Source organism: Penicillium bovifimosum (assembly GCF_028826915.1).
Source record: "Penicillium bovifimosum strain IBT 22155 chromosome Unknown utg000003l_segment0_segment0, whole genome shotgun sequence".
Classification (NCBI taxonomy): Eukaryota; Fungi; Ascomycota; class Eurotiomycetes; order Eurotiales; family Aspergillaceae; genus Penicillium; species Penicillium bovifimosum.
In genome coordinates, this window is record NW_026622712.1 from 2,341,122 (window position 1) to 2,356,023 (window position 14,902).

Here is a 14,902-nt window from a genome sequence, read left to right on the forward strand (position 1 = left end):
ACCGGGTGAAATGTTGCCAGGCGAAGCGAGTTTGTATGGAATCTCGCCTAGACATCTCGCCTAGACATCTCGCCTAGACCACGTCTTCAACATGCTGCTGTGAGATCCTTTCAGGCTCACGCGGTGTTCGGATTCCACTCGGGGTTCGATGACCACTCTGCGGAGTAGCTTGGCCTTCGGGGCTACCGAGTCCTTGCATTGGTGATACCACTCCGCTTGGGGGCACCGGGATCTTCAAGTCCTGTGGCGAGCCCGGGATAATCTCTTCAGGAAGGTCCGGGATATGGATCCGCTGTGCCTCGTTCTGGTAGCTTTCGGGGACAATCTGAGGCAGTGTTAATAATGTATAAGGATCAGTCAGATTCAAGGTTCGAGTTACCTCAATAATTTCGTCACGAGGGAATTCGAGGAATGGAATATCCGCAGCATTGCAGGCCATGAGATAGCCGTACAACACCCTCAAAACACTTTCATGGGCAATAATGAGCAAGTCGGTTTGTTCCCTCTCCAGTTCCAGAATGATCGGCTCGAGTCGAACAGCCAAGTCATGATATGACTAGTTGAAAGCATCAGTTGCTGCTCGCTGTACGTCAAGTAGGCCAGCACTTACCTCTGCGCGGGGATAACGGTGGTGGTAGGGATCTAACTCGTGCTTGGCAACCTCGTCCCCAAACTCTGCTCGGATGCGACTCTCGGACATTTGCTCACAAACACCAGGATGCAGCTGACTCAACTGAGGCCTTTGTCGGATCTTGTAGCCGTATTCATGGAGATATTTGGCGGTCTCCACTGTTCTGCGTCGGGTAGAAGTCCAAACTTTCAGAGGCCTTGACTCATAGCCAGTCTCTCCCCGTTCAATCATGGCTTGCTTTTCTTCTTCTCTGTGAGCTAGTAGACGCGCTGTCATCTTTTTGGCATAGTCTTCTCCCTGCTCCGAGAGCGAAGCATCTGCTTTATAGGAGTCTGCTTCCAACGAAACGCCAGCCTAGATGATATGTTAGTTCTTTGCATTGTGGCAGCATGGACACGAAGCTGGAAAATGACCTACCCTAACAAAGTAGGTTCGTCTCGATTTGATGTGGAGGTTGAGAAGATAGAAGACTATACGGTTAGAGAGGTAGCCGAAGCTTCGGTTGTTGACAATAAGCCTCTCGCCGGCATTGATCATCTATACCCTGTAAGTGATTGCCATGCAAAAAAACCGCATCATGCCTACCTTGATGTAGTTCAAGTCCTTTTCCTCCATAGTCTGGAATTGAGGAATGCGAGAAGAGATCCGGTTCAAGTAATGCTTCACAGCATCTTCTGATTTCCACGAGACGTACTAACCACATTGTTAGTTTCTTGGTTATGCGAAAGGGGAAGAAACAGCGGAATAGAGCAGACTCGAAACATACATCAGGGGAGGAGATCTTCACTCTGCGAACATTTTCCTCAATGATGCGTTCATCGTCACACCAAGACTCGATAAATAGTGTCTTATGAACAGATCAGTGAATGTCAGAGGTCAAAAGATCCGATCCGGCTTACCTCAATATCGTGCTTCGCAAATTCCTTGGCAAGTGAACGTCGTCCTGATGCTAGGGGGTTCACTGCATCGTAGATTGCAATTTGGCCATTCTCGTGGTTCAAAAAGTGATATATGTCTTCTCGACATTTCCTCACAATTTTTTGGCGCAGAAGAACGGACTTTGCGGTTGCTGGAGAGATTGATTAGTATTGCATTCGGGTAGATCAGGACGCCATATTTACCGTTGACATAGAAATAATCATCTGGCATGTCCTCGCCGAACGGGATCGTGGCACGGCGGTAATCGCCCAGATGAAAGATTCTAGTTTTGACACCAAGCCTATCGAGTGTCAGTATGACCTTGGTGATGTGCAAATCAATAGGAACAATGCATACCATCGCAGGTATCGTGCCAAAGCTACAGAGATGTGCCTGTCATAAGTTTGAAATCAGCAATAGGTCATCTCGACATGAACACCTGAAATTTCTTGAGCATACGTTTTGCCTCTCGCAGGCAAGCCAACCGTGATGATCACGATACGGCCCGAATGAAACAGTCGGCCGGACTCGGTGCTGTACAGCTGGGCCGGAGCTAGATCGGCCTTTTCCGGCAAGTCGTGAATTGCATCGACGAAGATCGATGATTTGCGTCGAAATCGTGGAGAGTTAGCCACGATCTCGGCAGTGCTATATGATGTCAGTTCAACCCTCGGTCTTTCCGTAAATGCCAGACAGGCTTGTGGTTTATGTACTGAATTCCCAGTGTGGTGGAGATGTGAAGGTCACATTAAATGCCTCTCACCTGAGACGACATGGGGACTATAGACGTCAAGAGCGCGGCAAACTTACAGTAGAGTGTCCATGGTGGGATGTCGAGGTGGCGTAACCTTGAACTTTGAGACAATCCACACCTAAGCTTGTGAGTATAATAGCTACCCAGAATAACTCTTATGCAGATATTCTGATATGTAATCTGAACGTCTTGAAGGTGGCCACAGGGCAAGTGAAGCATGGAAGGAAGGAAGGATAGGAGGCGGTATAGGTAATCGATCAAGGCCCAGATAGTTATCAGGTGGATCCCGGTGAGTGTACACTATGTTTAGATGCCTTGTTTTGGAGGCTGCAAACAACGTAGTCCTAATTGAAAGCCGACGCACAAGCACTAGAGAAGAACTAAGAAAGATATCATATGATTCATATGATCATATCAAAATCGATCTATTCACAATCTTCTATTCGATCTTTCTCAACGTTCTCTTTTATCACCGGGAAAGTCCGGCTTATGTAACACCCCGGCGAACGGCAGCAACCAAAGACGCCGAGGCAGGTGACTAGCATTTTTCACAGCTTGGAAAGTCTTGAACTGCTTCCCCTACACTCCTGAGCGCATCATATACAGCCTTTTTTTCACTATTTCATCAAGGTCATCTGAGACGTTTATTCGTTGCAGATCCTCGGGCTGGTCTCAATTCCTTTTCTTCCCAATTATTTGTATTTTCACCCGAGTCTCAACGGAGGCCGATTCACACGCGTGACGACACCTAATTATTCGTCGATTATCAGATTACAACAAAAATGGCCGAGATCCTATCATCCTTGTCCTTTCTCACAGAGAACCCTGCCGCGGCAGCTATCAACGATGCATACAACCAGTTCGCTGTCCGAAGGGCATTGCTGAACCTTCCTAACCCCGGCACTGTCGATAACCTCGCCAGGGAAGTGCAGAAGGATGTCCTCTTAACCAACTTCATGTTCTCCGGCCTCCGGGCGGACCTCACCAAGGTTTTCAGCATGGCTCCTCTCTTCCGTGTGTCGCATGCCTTCTCCATGGGTTCCACCGGCAACCTGCCTCCGTACGCTTTCTCCGCCATGTACGGAAGCCCCAAGGTAAGGAAAACCATCAAACAATCTCTCTGCCGGAAAACGCGACCTTCTGTGTCTAACGTCTTATTCTATAATAGTGGTTTTTGCAAGGCAACTACGGCAGCGATGGTGCCCTTGCCGCCGTCGCCAACTACCGCTGGAACCAGTCCCTCGTCACTAAGACCAATGCTCAGATCATGAACGGCGGTACCCAGGGATTGGTCCAAATCGATAACGACTACACTGGCCGCGATTTCTCCGCCTCCATCAAGGCCTTCAACCCCTCTTGCCTCGAAGGTGGTCTCACCGGAATCTTTGTCGGTAGCTACCTTCAATCTATCACCCCCGGCTTGGCTCTTGGTTTCGAGGCCATTTGGCAACGACAGGGCATCACCGCCCGCCCCGAGACTGCTCTCTCTTACTCCGCCAAGTACAAGGGTGAAGATTGGATTGGTACCGCTCAGCTGCAAGCCCAGGGCACTTTCAATGCCACCTACTGGCGCAAGCTGTCCGAGCGTGTAGAGGCCGGCATTGATATGAACCTTCAGCTCACTCCCTCCCCTGCTACTCTCATGATGGGTGGTCCCGCTCGTGATGGTACCACTGCCATTGGTGCCAAGTACGACTTCCGTGCTTCTTCCTTCCGAGCCCAGGTTGACAGCACCGGTAAGGTCAGCTGTCTCCTCGAGAAGCGCATTGCTATGCCCATTTCTCTCTCCTTCGCTGGTGAGATTGACCAGGCCAAGGTAAGCCACATCCTATTTGCGCCGTTCTATTGGTTGCAGGCAGAATACTGATCATTGTCTTCTTCGTAGCAAACGGCCAAGCTCGGTCTTGCCGTTTCCCTCGAGCTTGCCGGCGAGGATGTGATGGAGCAGCAGGAGAAGATCGACCCCGCTGCCATGACTCCTCCTCCTTTCTAAGCTCTCCCTCTCGCATCCTCTTCCGAGATAATAACCCATCTTTCGCCCCCCCTGTTTTAGTAGTTCTTCCCTCTCCGTGTCTGGAATGACATATCTTGTCTCTCCCTCAGTATAACCTCTCGATTTTGGGTTGCTGGTACAGATGGCAGTTGTTTGGCGCCATGGAGATTCCACCTTTTTTTCTTGTATAGATCCACTCCGTTTCTTTGATTTCCCTCTCATGACAACCTGAAGCTGTATCTCTGACTGTTTGGCCTGTGGTCTGATCTTCTCTTCTCTTTGCTATCTTGTCCCACCCATTTCTTTGCGTGGCCATGTTTTGGGTCTACAGGATTACGAGATCCGGGATGCATGGCTGCGCCTGCAGATAGCTCTGGTTATGTTTCGCATCATAGACGGGCCAATGTAAAACATGTTTTGATTGTTTGATTACCATTGTCTGATGTAGACTGGATAGGTTCCCGAGAATCCCGACACTAAGACAGGTACGTGGTACATACCAATTACCCTTTCATTCTAGAAATTGGTTCGGAGACAAGGATATGGGCAATCCATGGATCTATCAAGATCTGTTTCAAGTTTATCCAGGCACCCAGAGCGGAGACGGTATAATGCCAGCATTATATGTAGAGCGGTGACCGGGATAAATGATCGGTGTCCGCACCCAGCGAACAAATCAAAGCCTCTCAAGCCATCTACTACTCCACTTTAGTGGGTTAGTGGGAACTGGAGAAACTCCTCCAAGTAGGAAACTCCGAATCATAGCCTTATGCACCTAACCTGCGAAAATCTGCACAAGTTTCTCGGTAAAGTGGATTAGTCGTTTATTTGGGAATTGAGCATTCCACGTTTCACTCTCGAAAACATGAAACGGAGTGCTATGAAAGTGGAAAATTGAAGTCGAGTTGTATTTTCTATTGCTATGTCACATCTACCTCCGCAATAGGCATGACTCTCAGCCACTTACTCCATATACTCCGTACTTCGTACATCGTAGTCAGAGCCTGACGGCTACCTAAGTCCTTTTAAGAAGGTTCCCTGTATCGACACAACTCAGTGACATCATATTCACACCAATTGTCCATAAATTAGCCCTAGAGATGCAACTTATGGGGAATAATGTCGATGGACACTGGACAGAAATGGCTGTGAATGAGGGAAATTACACTTTGGGGGTCCGAGTGGCCTCGGTCCAATCAGCTTGACCTCGTTCTTGGCTATGAATTTGGCTCCACCGGCGTACTCTGTTTTTGTATCGGTATCTTTCTCATGGTGTACCGTGTATTTGTATGTGATATAGACTATCGTTCTAGAGTACAATGCACATATGCATCATTCCCCTTACTGTCAACAATCTTATATCAGCCCCAGAAGTCAGATGTGAATGGAACTCCAGGTCGCTTATGCGACTCCATACTCCATATGCATATCTCGCATAAACGCGATGCTTTTGTATAAGATCCGTCAACGGTACATTTGGATCGTCATGAACAGGGCAGATCAGTCGTCGCGTGGAGAACCAATTTTGAACTAACGGAATCTCGGACCCAGTCTCGAGGACCAATACTAACCCCGAAGATGATTTGCATATTTGCTTGGTGCATTCCCGGATTCCTCAGGTACGAGACATCAATGCATAGCTTATGTGGAGCGTAATTCCAATCTAGGAAGAACGTCAACAACAGCTATCCTAGCCCGATAACGACCGCTTGGGTGCGTATCTCTTTGATTTGCTCACAATCTTCAAACCTCAACAGCTTGCTGGCCCACGTGTCTGACAGAGACCGCAGGACGGAATGCCGTTCCTTGCTTCCATGCTTTGCGATCCGTACATGCCGATGGTGTGCTATTGGGCTGGACATTCCGCCGAGGTTTTGCCCAACGTGCATATATCGACCTGTTGAACATCATGTCAGAGCCAGCTGCGACAGCGTTGCTTGCTTTTGCCAGGAACACATCCGGCACCTCATCCCGGGTTCGTGGAACTATAGTGCTACCGGTAGACATTGTAGACATTGTAGAGGCCGGCAGACGGATGCATTCTCATTTCAGATGGGGTTCAAAAACACCGACGTTGTATGTTGTCTGTTGAGGGACCTAAAGTTGACATCTGGTAGTAAATAACTAGGGATCCGCACTCCGATTCATGTCTCCCAGGAATTCAGATTAGTATCGAGTCAACCGACTGGTTAGACAGATTGCACCAGATTGCCGAGACCCGAGTCATGGACGCTTCGGAATCCCGATCGTACATGCGTAGTCATGGTTGTACCGGTGCATGGTTCTGGAGATGACATTGATAATCTCTTCATTTGCTGGAAGTTGACGGCGTCATACCCCTGTTAAAGGAGCGACATAATACATTTTTGATTTTATTAAAATCTTGTTCTCGTGAGTGATTTCTGGAGTAGAGGGGAAATTATACGCAGTATATTGTACGTCGTATGTCGCATGACAAGGTTAAAGCGAAGTGTGGCGATTTCGATGCCACAGCCCCTCTCAGCCATGGTCACCTGCTCGTGATCTGTCAGACGTTGATCTGGTGACGTCGGTCAGATCATAAGGGGTAGCTGAGCTCGATCTGGATTGCTTCTAGTTGAATCCAGAAGACAGAGTGAATGCTCCCCTAGTTTCCAATTGTCTAGGTACACGGTTCAACTTGAGAGACCCATCTGTCTAATCTTGTTATGTACTCCGTACACAGAGTGCATTTATTTCCATATGCCTTTACAGATACCGTAATGGTTATGTAAATACAATACACAATACATACGTCAAATGCACGGCCTCAAGTGCAATGCAGCGTGTCCACGCCCAGTGAGGTAGCTCGGTAGCTCCTCAACGTTAACCTTTTGAGCCAGGTGCATCCCTACTGCGCAGGGGCCAAGTTCAGAAGGAACGGCCGGGCCGCAGTGCTAAGTTCATCTTTTCGTTCAAGGTACCTGAGTCGTCAGGAACCGAAACATTCCTGAGGATAAAGAGGCAAAAATCGGGTTCCTTTTCCACTCGATTGCTCATTTGAATCAGGCCTTCCTCTCTTTTTCCATTGGACCGCGTTCCTGATGCATCTGGATGTTCTGTAGTGGATGCCGAGTCGGGGCTCGTCTGCCGGTCCAGTTCTCTGGTACGAGACTGCATGAGCGGGACTACGGCTGGAATCCTAATGATTGTCCCGAGCTGGGTATCGGCGCAGATAGCTTCGACTTACATGCCAAGGAACTCCCTGCGAAGCTGCAATGGTCTCGACCTTTGGTTTGAAGATGCTCGAAAGAATGGAAGAACAGGTGGAACGAGAAACCCCTTTCAATTCCGAAAGATGAGTCTCCCCTGAACCCGTCTCTGACATCTCTGACATGCTTGGACATCCGTATGTTAGATCTCAATCTTTGAAGAGCTCGGCCTGGTTCTTAATTACCGGTGTGTCATTCCCCTTTTTACTTTTGACTTTTAGTTTTTCGGAATGCCGCTTGACCTGAGAACACCGACTATTAAGATTAGATAAAGTCAGCAGACCAGATTTCGACAGACGACATGAATAGCATCACCGTGGATCTAGAATAACATATCTAATAATGGTCGAGATACTGGATAATAACAGTCAAATAATCAATATTAACTTGGACCCAGTCCAGGTCCAGTTGCAGCATTGACCATTTCCCGGCCCAAGCTTCTTTTTTTCCTCTTCACTTTTTTTTCGAGTCAGCTGAACGTCTCGTGACAGATGTCATGGAAGATTACAGTACATACCGGTTCAACCAATGATAGCGGTTCCAGAAAAAATCACCGTTGGTCACCCGACGTCTATTTCGTTAACTCGCCTATTTTTGGGAGAGAGGAAGGTATAGACATGAGTTTAGGGAAAGAGCTATCGACAGCTATCTCGATATGGATGCTATGTATAGCTCTATCTAGTCTATAATTTCCCCTACCCCGGAGACTCCGCTTTCTCCAAAGTCTTTTTTTGGTTTCTTGACGCGGATTCCAAGGGTACACACAGTACTGGGGATTACTGAAATAACGCCCGCACTTATGATATCATCTCCCAAGTGATGGTAAATGACGGTTAGTGACAGTACCTCTTTGGTATTGTAAATATGGCCATTCTTGAGACGGAACTTAATGAGATGTTATTCTCTAAGTCTATACAGATATTGAAAGATAGATAGATGCATATATAGTAACTAGATCGTAGCCAGTAAGTGTAAAAAGGAAAAAAAAGAAGAAGAAAAGAAGACAAAAAAGAAGGTAAAAAGAAAGCAATACCTTAAACAGCAAGTGCCTGAGAGAAGTTGGATATTGAACTTGAACGTGTAGCTCCCGCCCCTCACTTTTTCCTCTTTCCCCCTCCCCTTCCCGAATTGCCCACCCGTAAGACATTGGCTCTCATCTTCATTATTTCCATCTATTTCCTTACTATCCTTTTTTTTTGTTCCTTGGACTCTTCCAAAAAAACAACAAAAAAACCACAAAAAAACAGAAACTAGAAATCACTTCTTCATCTGTTTTTTTATTATTTTTTTTCTTTTTTTCCAAAGAAGAAAGAAGATAGAGTGGGGGAATACCATTCCATCAACGTCACGCCCCAATTTTACCTAAACCTCTAACCTTCCCAGTCTAACCCGTCTTATTCCTCCATCCCAGATTCGACTTTATTGGTTGAACATTCTCCTGCCATTTGCCCACCTTCTCCTTCTCATTCTTCTTCTTCTTCCCTACCTTACCAACATACATTCTTGGCTGTCTTCGTCCTTTCCCGCCCCTCCCTACTCCACCCCGGTTCAAACAGCCCTGACTTGACACTTCGAATTCTCCCTATACCTCCAGTGCCTTCGTGATGTCACAAAATCGACCCGGGTTGTTTCCGAGTTTGCGCATGGGTGGTAAGATATATTTCTCGAATTACAATTGCGGTGATGCTGATCTGTCTCAGAGGTCATTCGGGAGAAGGTCCAGGATGGACTGACCGGCGAGTCCAAGGAGATCTCCTACACCCAGTGTAAGATCGTGGGCAATGGTTCATTCGGCGTCGTGTTTCAAACCAAGATGGCTCCCAGTGGCGAAGACGCTGCTATCAAACGAGTCCTTCAGGATAAGCGGTTCAAGGTAAGAGGGATCGCCTTGATGGAATATGTGTGTGCGTGCGGTGTCACTGACCCTTGGCATCTTCAGAATCGTGAGCTGCAGATTATGCGGATTGTGCGCCATCCGAATATTGTCGAACTTAAAGCCTTTTACTACTCCAACGGCGACAGGGTATGTGTTTCCTGGGTGTCCCGCCCGCTTGTCTTTCCGTCTCCCCGTTCCCGTGGGCTGACCGGGCGCGCCTCCGCTGTGCCCCTCAATAGAAAGATGAAGTCTACCTCAACCTTGTGCTCGAGTATGTCCCAGAAACGGTGTACCGCGCATCGCGTTACTTCAACAAACTCAAGACCACGATGCCTATGCTAGAGGTCAAGCTCTACATCTACCAGCTCTTCCGGTCGCTCGCCTACATCCACTCACAGGGCATATGCCACCGTGATATCAAGCCCCAAAATCTTCTTCTAGATCCCGCTACTGGTATCTTGAAGCTGTGCGATTTCGGTTCCGCCAAGATCCTCATCGAAAATGAGCCCAATGTGTCGTACATCTGCTCTCGCTACTACCGGGCGCCTGAATTGATTTTCGGCGCAACCAACTACACAACAAAGATTGGTACGTAACCCTTTCCCTGTTGAAGAGAATCACAATCAGTCCTAACCTAGTTTCTTTTCTATCTTTAGACATTTGGTCAACAGGTTGTGTGATGGCCGAATTGATGCTCGGGCAACCCCTCTTCCCCGGTGAATCAGGCATTGACCAGCTAGTCGAGATCATCAAGGTGTTGGGCACCCCGACTCGGGAACAAATTCGCACCATGAATCCGAACTACATGGAACACAAGTTCCCTCAGATCAAGCCTCATCCCTTCAACAAGGTAATTTTCCATCCGTTTCCTGGTTTGTGCGATCGTACTAACCGACCTAGGTCTTCCGTAAGGCACCACCGGAGGCTATTGACCTCATCTCCGCCCTTCTGGAATACACTCCGACACAACGATTGTCCGCTGTCGAGGCAATGTGCCACCCTTTCTTCGATGAGCTCCGCGACCCGAACACCCGGCTACCGGATTCGCGCCATCACAACAGCCCCTCCAAGGATCTCCCCACCCTTTTCGATTTCTCACGACATGGTAAATCTTGCATAGTGACCTTGATCAAGAAGTCTGGCTAACCACATGGTCTATAGAACTTTCGATTGCCCCTGAACTCAACGACCAGCTGATTCCCCCCATGCTCGCCCTGCCCTCGAAGCTCGCGGCCTCGGCCTTGACACCTTCAAACCTCTTGCCAAGGAGGAGATGATTGCACACCTCGACTGAGTCGACCAGCGTGTGTCCTCCACGAGGGATACTTCTATTTGTTGTGCCGCCGTATGCACTGTTTGGAGAGGATTCAATGACCTGCCAACTAAGTTCCGTCATGGTCTCGAGCAAGGACTGATTTGAGAGCGTACTACCCTGCCATTCCTCTTTTCTCTTTTTTTTCTTTTTGGCTCGGTCTGTGCGTTCCAAACCCGGACGTGGTGGAATTTTTGAAACTGGCGAATGAGCAGGGAATGTTATGAAGTGTGAAAAGTGCATTCTTAACGGCTGAGTGGCGGAACCCATGTTTCTTCGGGGTGGTAGGGGGATGATGGTTTCCGTGCAATGGGAGGTCATGGCTTGGAGTTTATTTTGAGTTGTCTGGGACAACTCCTGAGAGGAAAAAGTGATACCCTTTCTGTGCACGTCTGCCTTTGAGGGTCGGAGACTGCATAGTTTCATCGGTCGAGGGGAAGAACCCTCCAGGCGCAGCAAGCCGATTTCGACCCCCCGGATGAAGGAGTGAAATTCCCATCAATGGAGCGGAGATCTTGAAGATTTCTTTGAATACACGTTGAGGGAGGACCCTTCTTCTGTTATGGTCTTATCTCTCGTCTTGCGGCGCTAGACCCCGTTCGTTCTTCCCTTTGCGTCCTTGCTTTCTTTTGCTTTCTGTTCGCAATATCCTTGTATGAGATCCATCGGGCTCGGCTGGTTATCCGGTCCCTCCGACTTACCGGCCATGAGCTACATGTCATTCCCCAGTTCTCAAGCAGACGAATTTCTTTTATTTTCATTATACCTGGAGGTAATGCGTAAATGAGAATGAGAATCGGTCATTAGAACTGCGTAAAACACAGGTCTAGAGATCCTTATATTTATTGATAGGTAAGCGAACTATGTTACTCCCCTTCACCAAGTTCCCGGGTTGTCATTAGAGTACAGTCAGCTCAAGATGCCTCAGTAACCTCGGACTAAATGGTTTTTCCCTCGTATGCAGACTGAAGCCAGTAGAACACCAGTAGTTAGAACATTGGTAGGTACCTACAAGTCTGGGCGTCCGCAAGGACACCGGGTCCGGAACTTCAATTTCCCACTTCCGAGCTCCCATCTACCTCAAGCTCCCCAAGTCATCCTTCTACATCCCCAGAATCCCAGTCTTTACGATATCTGATATCATATTGGCTTATCGGATTCAATTCAAAACAAAATGACCGAACACGATCGCCGAAATCAAGGCTACAGGGGTGGGCGCAAACGCCGCTACAGAGGTAAGAGACGCGCATTTGACAAGCTCCCCCGACAACCCGCTAACTCTCTTTCCGATTATAGATGACGATGACTTCGATCGCCGCCCTCAGCGGCGCAGATATGAGGAGCCGTTGTTCGTCCAGGTTCGACGCCAGTTGTTGACTATCGCGGAATCGGTACGGGTCTTGTTTTTTTCTACACTTTCTCCGCCGCGCGCATTGCGCATGGCAATGAAGAGATGGAACTAACGTTCATGTCTTAATCGTTAGGCTGCTCGTAGAGCAGAGGATGACGTTCAGAGTATTGCGAAGACCGTCTCCGAGAACTACGAGGATGAAGAAATCCGTCGCGACTTTGTCAACATCGCCCTGGATCTGTACGTGCCGGTATACTCAATTCGACTTGGAACTGTGCTAATTGAAGCTATGCAGTGTGCTCGAACAACCCTTGAAAATCCCCTTTATTGCCGGCACGGTCCTGGTCGCGCATAATCTCAAGCCCGAGCTTGGTTCGGAGGTTCTGGGCAAGGCTGCTGAGGCCTTGCAGAAGTACATTAATATTGGTGCATGGCGTGAAGTGAAGCTACTTATTCGCTTTTTGGGTATTCTTCAGCCGGTCTATGAGGGTGATGGCATCTTCCCTCTCTTGGAAGAGCTGTTCGCTCGTGCCGTCGATCTCCAGACTGCGTCTTCGGAAGATGTAAGTCCGAGCATTGCTCTCTGATTGTGAATCTCATCTAACCGCTGTGTTCAGCTTCTTGGTCTCGAATTAGTGAAGATCATCCAATTCACCATTCCATATGTGATGCTGTCCCCCGCTTCAGGCCTTGAGGCCCAGGCCTCCGCCCTGATGGAAAAGACCGACATTATTGCATCTACACCGCATGCTCTCGTCGACCTGGTGAACACATTCAGCCCCGAGGAGAACGCGGAGGCAGCTGGTCAAAGTGTCATCAGTCTGATGCAGACTCAGCTCCAAGATGAGGCCAACCACGGCTGGGAGCTCAAATGTCTGCCTCGTCCCTGGAAAGACGTCCGGGACGCTGAAACGGAAGATCCCACGTCCTTCGAATCGCTTACCAAGGTTCCCTTCCCTCAGGTCACAGTGCCTAATCCCGTGCCGAACGGCGCCCGTCCTCTTTTCCCAGAGGTCTATCTGTCGGTGTACGCCAACCAAGAATTCGACACAGTCCCTTCAACTAAAGATATTGCCTCGTCGCTGATTCGGGACGCACTGGTTGATACCATCAACCTCCTTGATTTCAACCGTGTTGCTACAGCCAAGTTCCTGATCGATATCGACTGCTATTTCACCCCTCACACTTTCGTAAAGCGCGCTACTCCATTTGACCGCATGCGCGACTTCGAACTGGGCGTTCAGGCCTGGAAACCCGAGGACGTGGCAGTGGATGCAGTGTTCTCGCAACTATTCCAACTACCGGCGCCCGAGCACAAGCTCGTTTACTATCACTCCGTTCTCACCGAGTGCTGCAAGATTGCCCCGGCGGCCATTGCGCCAAGCTTGGGCCGTGCAATCCGATTCCTGTACAACAGCTTGGAGACAATGGATCTGGAGCTCAGCAACCGTTTCTTGGATTGGTTCGCTCACCACTTGAGCAACTTCGGGTTCACATGGAAATGGAGCGAGTGGTAAGTTCAAAATGCCAGCTTCGATTCGTCTTTGTCGGTTATCTAACTAGAATACCAGGACCCATGATCTTGATCTGCCCGCCATTGACCCGAGAATGGCGTTTATCACCGGTGCTTTGGACAAGGAGATTCGGTTGAGCTTCGCTCAGCGCATTAAGGGAACTCTTCCGGATCCTTACCCCAAATTGATCACAGCAGACAAAGAGAAAGATACACCCGACTTCAAGTACTCGTCCGAGCGTAAGTTCACCCGTGAATTCCTGGCAGAGAATAGCTACTGACTTCGAATTCCAGTGGCCCCTTACGCTAAAGAAGGGCAAGAACTCATGCAACTTATTCGGAAGAAAGCCAGCGACGAAGAAATCCAGCTCGTGATCACAGCAATTGAGGACCAGGCCAAGAGCCAGGGCGTCGACGATCCCAAGATCCCCTCGACAGATGCATTCGTAACCTCGCTTTGCTACGTCGGCTCCAAATCACTCTCTCATGTCCTGTCCTGCATCGAACGGAGCAAAGATCGACTCCTGGCCATTGGCGCGGAATCTCAACGTGCCCGCTGCCAAATTATCACATCCGTCATGGAGTACTGGGTCGACCAGCCCGGCGTTGCCATCAACATCATCGACAAGCTGCTCAACTACACCATTCTCAGCCCCCTCTCCGTCCTCGAGTGGGCTCTCTCTGAACAAGTCGCAGCAGGAACCATTCTTTCCAAGCCTCACGTGTTTGAGATGATCTCCGCCACTGTTGGCAAGGTCACCAATCGCATGCGTCAGATCGTTACCGCCCGCACGCAGCCTGGTCTCTACGAGCCCCAGCTTAGCGTCATCGACGAGACCCTCGCTCGTGAGCGCGCCGACATGCAGGTTCTCTTCAAGTTCATCGAGGACTCCATCGTCTCCGTCGCTGCAGGAAGCAACGACGAGCTGATGGAGCGCGGTGATGGTAGCGGCAATCTCCCCGAAGACGCCATCATCCGCCAATGGGGCCGTCGCTGGCTCCGCGTGTTCCGGCGCAAGGCAGCCGTCGAGGAATCGTACATCTCTGATGCCCTGGCTAATGCCACTCCTCTCGGCACACAGGCGCCGCCTGTTTCTCAAGGCCCGGCGGAAGGGGATTTGGATATTGCGGATGCGGACGCGGACGCGGACGCGCAATAGAAATGCCGCATACGTGGAGAAACGTATCGGACCTGTGTTCTTGCTCTGATATCCTTGAAGTGTTTTTATTGTTGAACGATTTATGTCCTGGAGAGACGTTTTCTTTCTTTCTGCTCAATTTTTCTCTCTGTATTGTATACTTATCTCCGGGTCTTTGAATAATA

General features: G+C 49.1%; 5 protein-coding genes across 5 annotated transcripts; 3 read left to right on the forward strand and 2 right to left on the reverse strand.

The window, feature by feature from the left end:
* Window positions 1-73: 73 nt before the first annotated feature.
* N7515_003933 (bifunctional fructose-2,6-bisphosphate 2-phosphatase/6-phosphofructo-2-kinase) lies at window positions 74-2,373 on the reverse strand (the record flags this gene model as incomplete). Its single annotated transcript, XM_056664677.1, has 11 exons — window positions 74-325; window positions 380-556; window positions 611-985; window positions 1,049-1,168; window positions 1,217-1,324; window positions 1,398-1,478; window positions 1,531-1,700; window positions 1,753-1,850; window positions 1,907-1,942; window positions 2,009-2,197; window positions 2,360-2,373. The coding sequence occupies 11 exons, from the start codon at window positions 2,371-2,373 to the stop codon at window positions 74-76; spliced, it is 1,620 nt and encodes a 539-aa protein (XP_056523734.1).
* Window positions 2,374-3,085: 712 nt separating this feature from the next.
* On the forward strand, window positions 3,086-4,296 carry tom40 (TOM complex pore protein TOM40; the record flags this gene model as incomplete). Its single annotated transcript, XM_056664678.1, has 3 exons — window positions 3,086-3,397; window positions 3,472-4,119; window positions 4,189-4,296. The coding sequence occupies 3 exons, from the start codon at window positions 3,086-3,088 to the stop codon at window positions 4,294-4,296; spliced, it is 1,068 nt and encodes a 355-aa protein (XP_056523735.1).
* Window positions 4,297-6,039: 1,743 nt separating this feature from the next.
* On the reverse strand, window positions 6,040-6,303 carry N7515_003935 (uncharacterized protein; the record flags this gene model as incomplete). The annotated part of the gene is made up of 1 exon (XM_056664679.1): window positions 6,040-6,303. One exon carries the CDS (start codon window positions 6,301-6,303, stop codon window positions 6,040-6,042), a length of 264 nt encoding a protein of 87 aa, XP_056523736.1.
* Window positions 6,304-9,130: 2,827 nt separating this feature from the next.
* Window positions 9,131-10,679, forward strand: N7515_003936 (GSK family serine/threonine-protein kinase; the record flags this gene model as incomplete). Its single annotated transcript, XM_056664680.1, has 7 exons — window positions 9,131-9,176; window positions 9,227-9,399; window positions 9,466-9,549; window positions 9,642-9,990; window positions 10,059-10,252; window positions 10,303-10,507; window positions 10,564-10,679. The coding sequence occupies 7 exons, from the start codon at window positions 9,131-9,133 to the stop codon at window positions 10,677-10,679; spliced, it is 1,167 nt and encodes a 388-aa protein (XP_056523737.1).
* A 1,209-nt stretch (window positions 10,680-11,888) lies between these two features.
* On the forward strand, window positions 11,889-14,738 carry N7515_003937 (NCBP1 family protein; the record flags this gene model as incomplete). The annotated part of the gene is made up of 7 exons (XM_056664681.1): window positions 11,889-11,949; window positions 12,011-12,105; window positions 12,199-12,305; window positions 12,361-12,628; window positions 12,683-13,578; window positions 13,637-13,818; window positions 13,873-14,738. 7 exons carry the CDS (start codon window positions 11,889-11,891, stop codon window positions 14,736-14,738), a joined length of 2,475 nt encoding a protein of 824 aa, XP_056523738.1.
* Window positions 14,739-14,902: the final 164 nt, after the last annotated feature.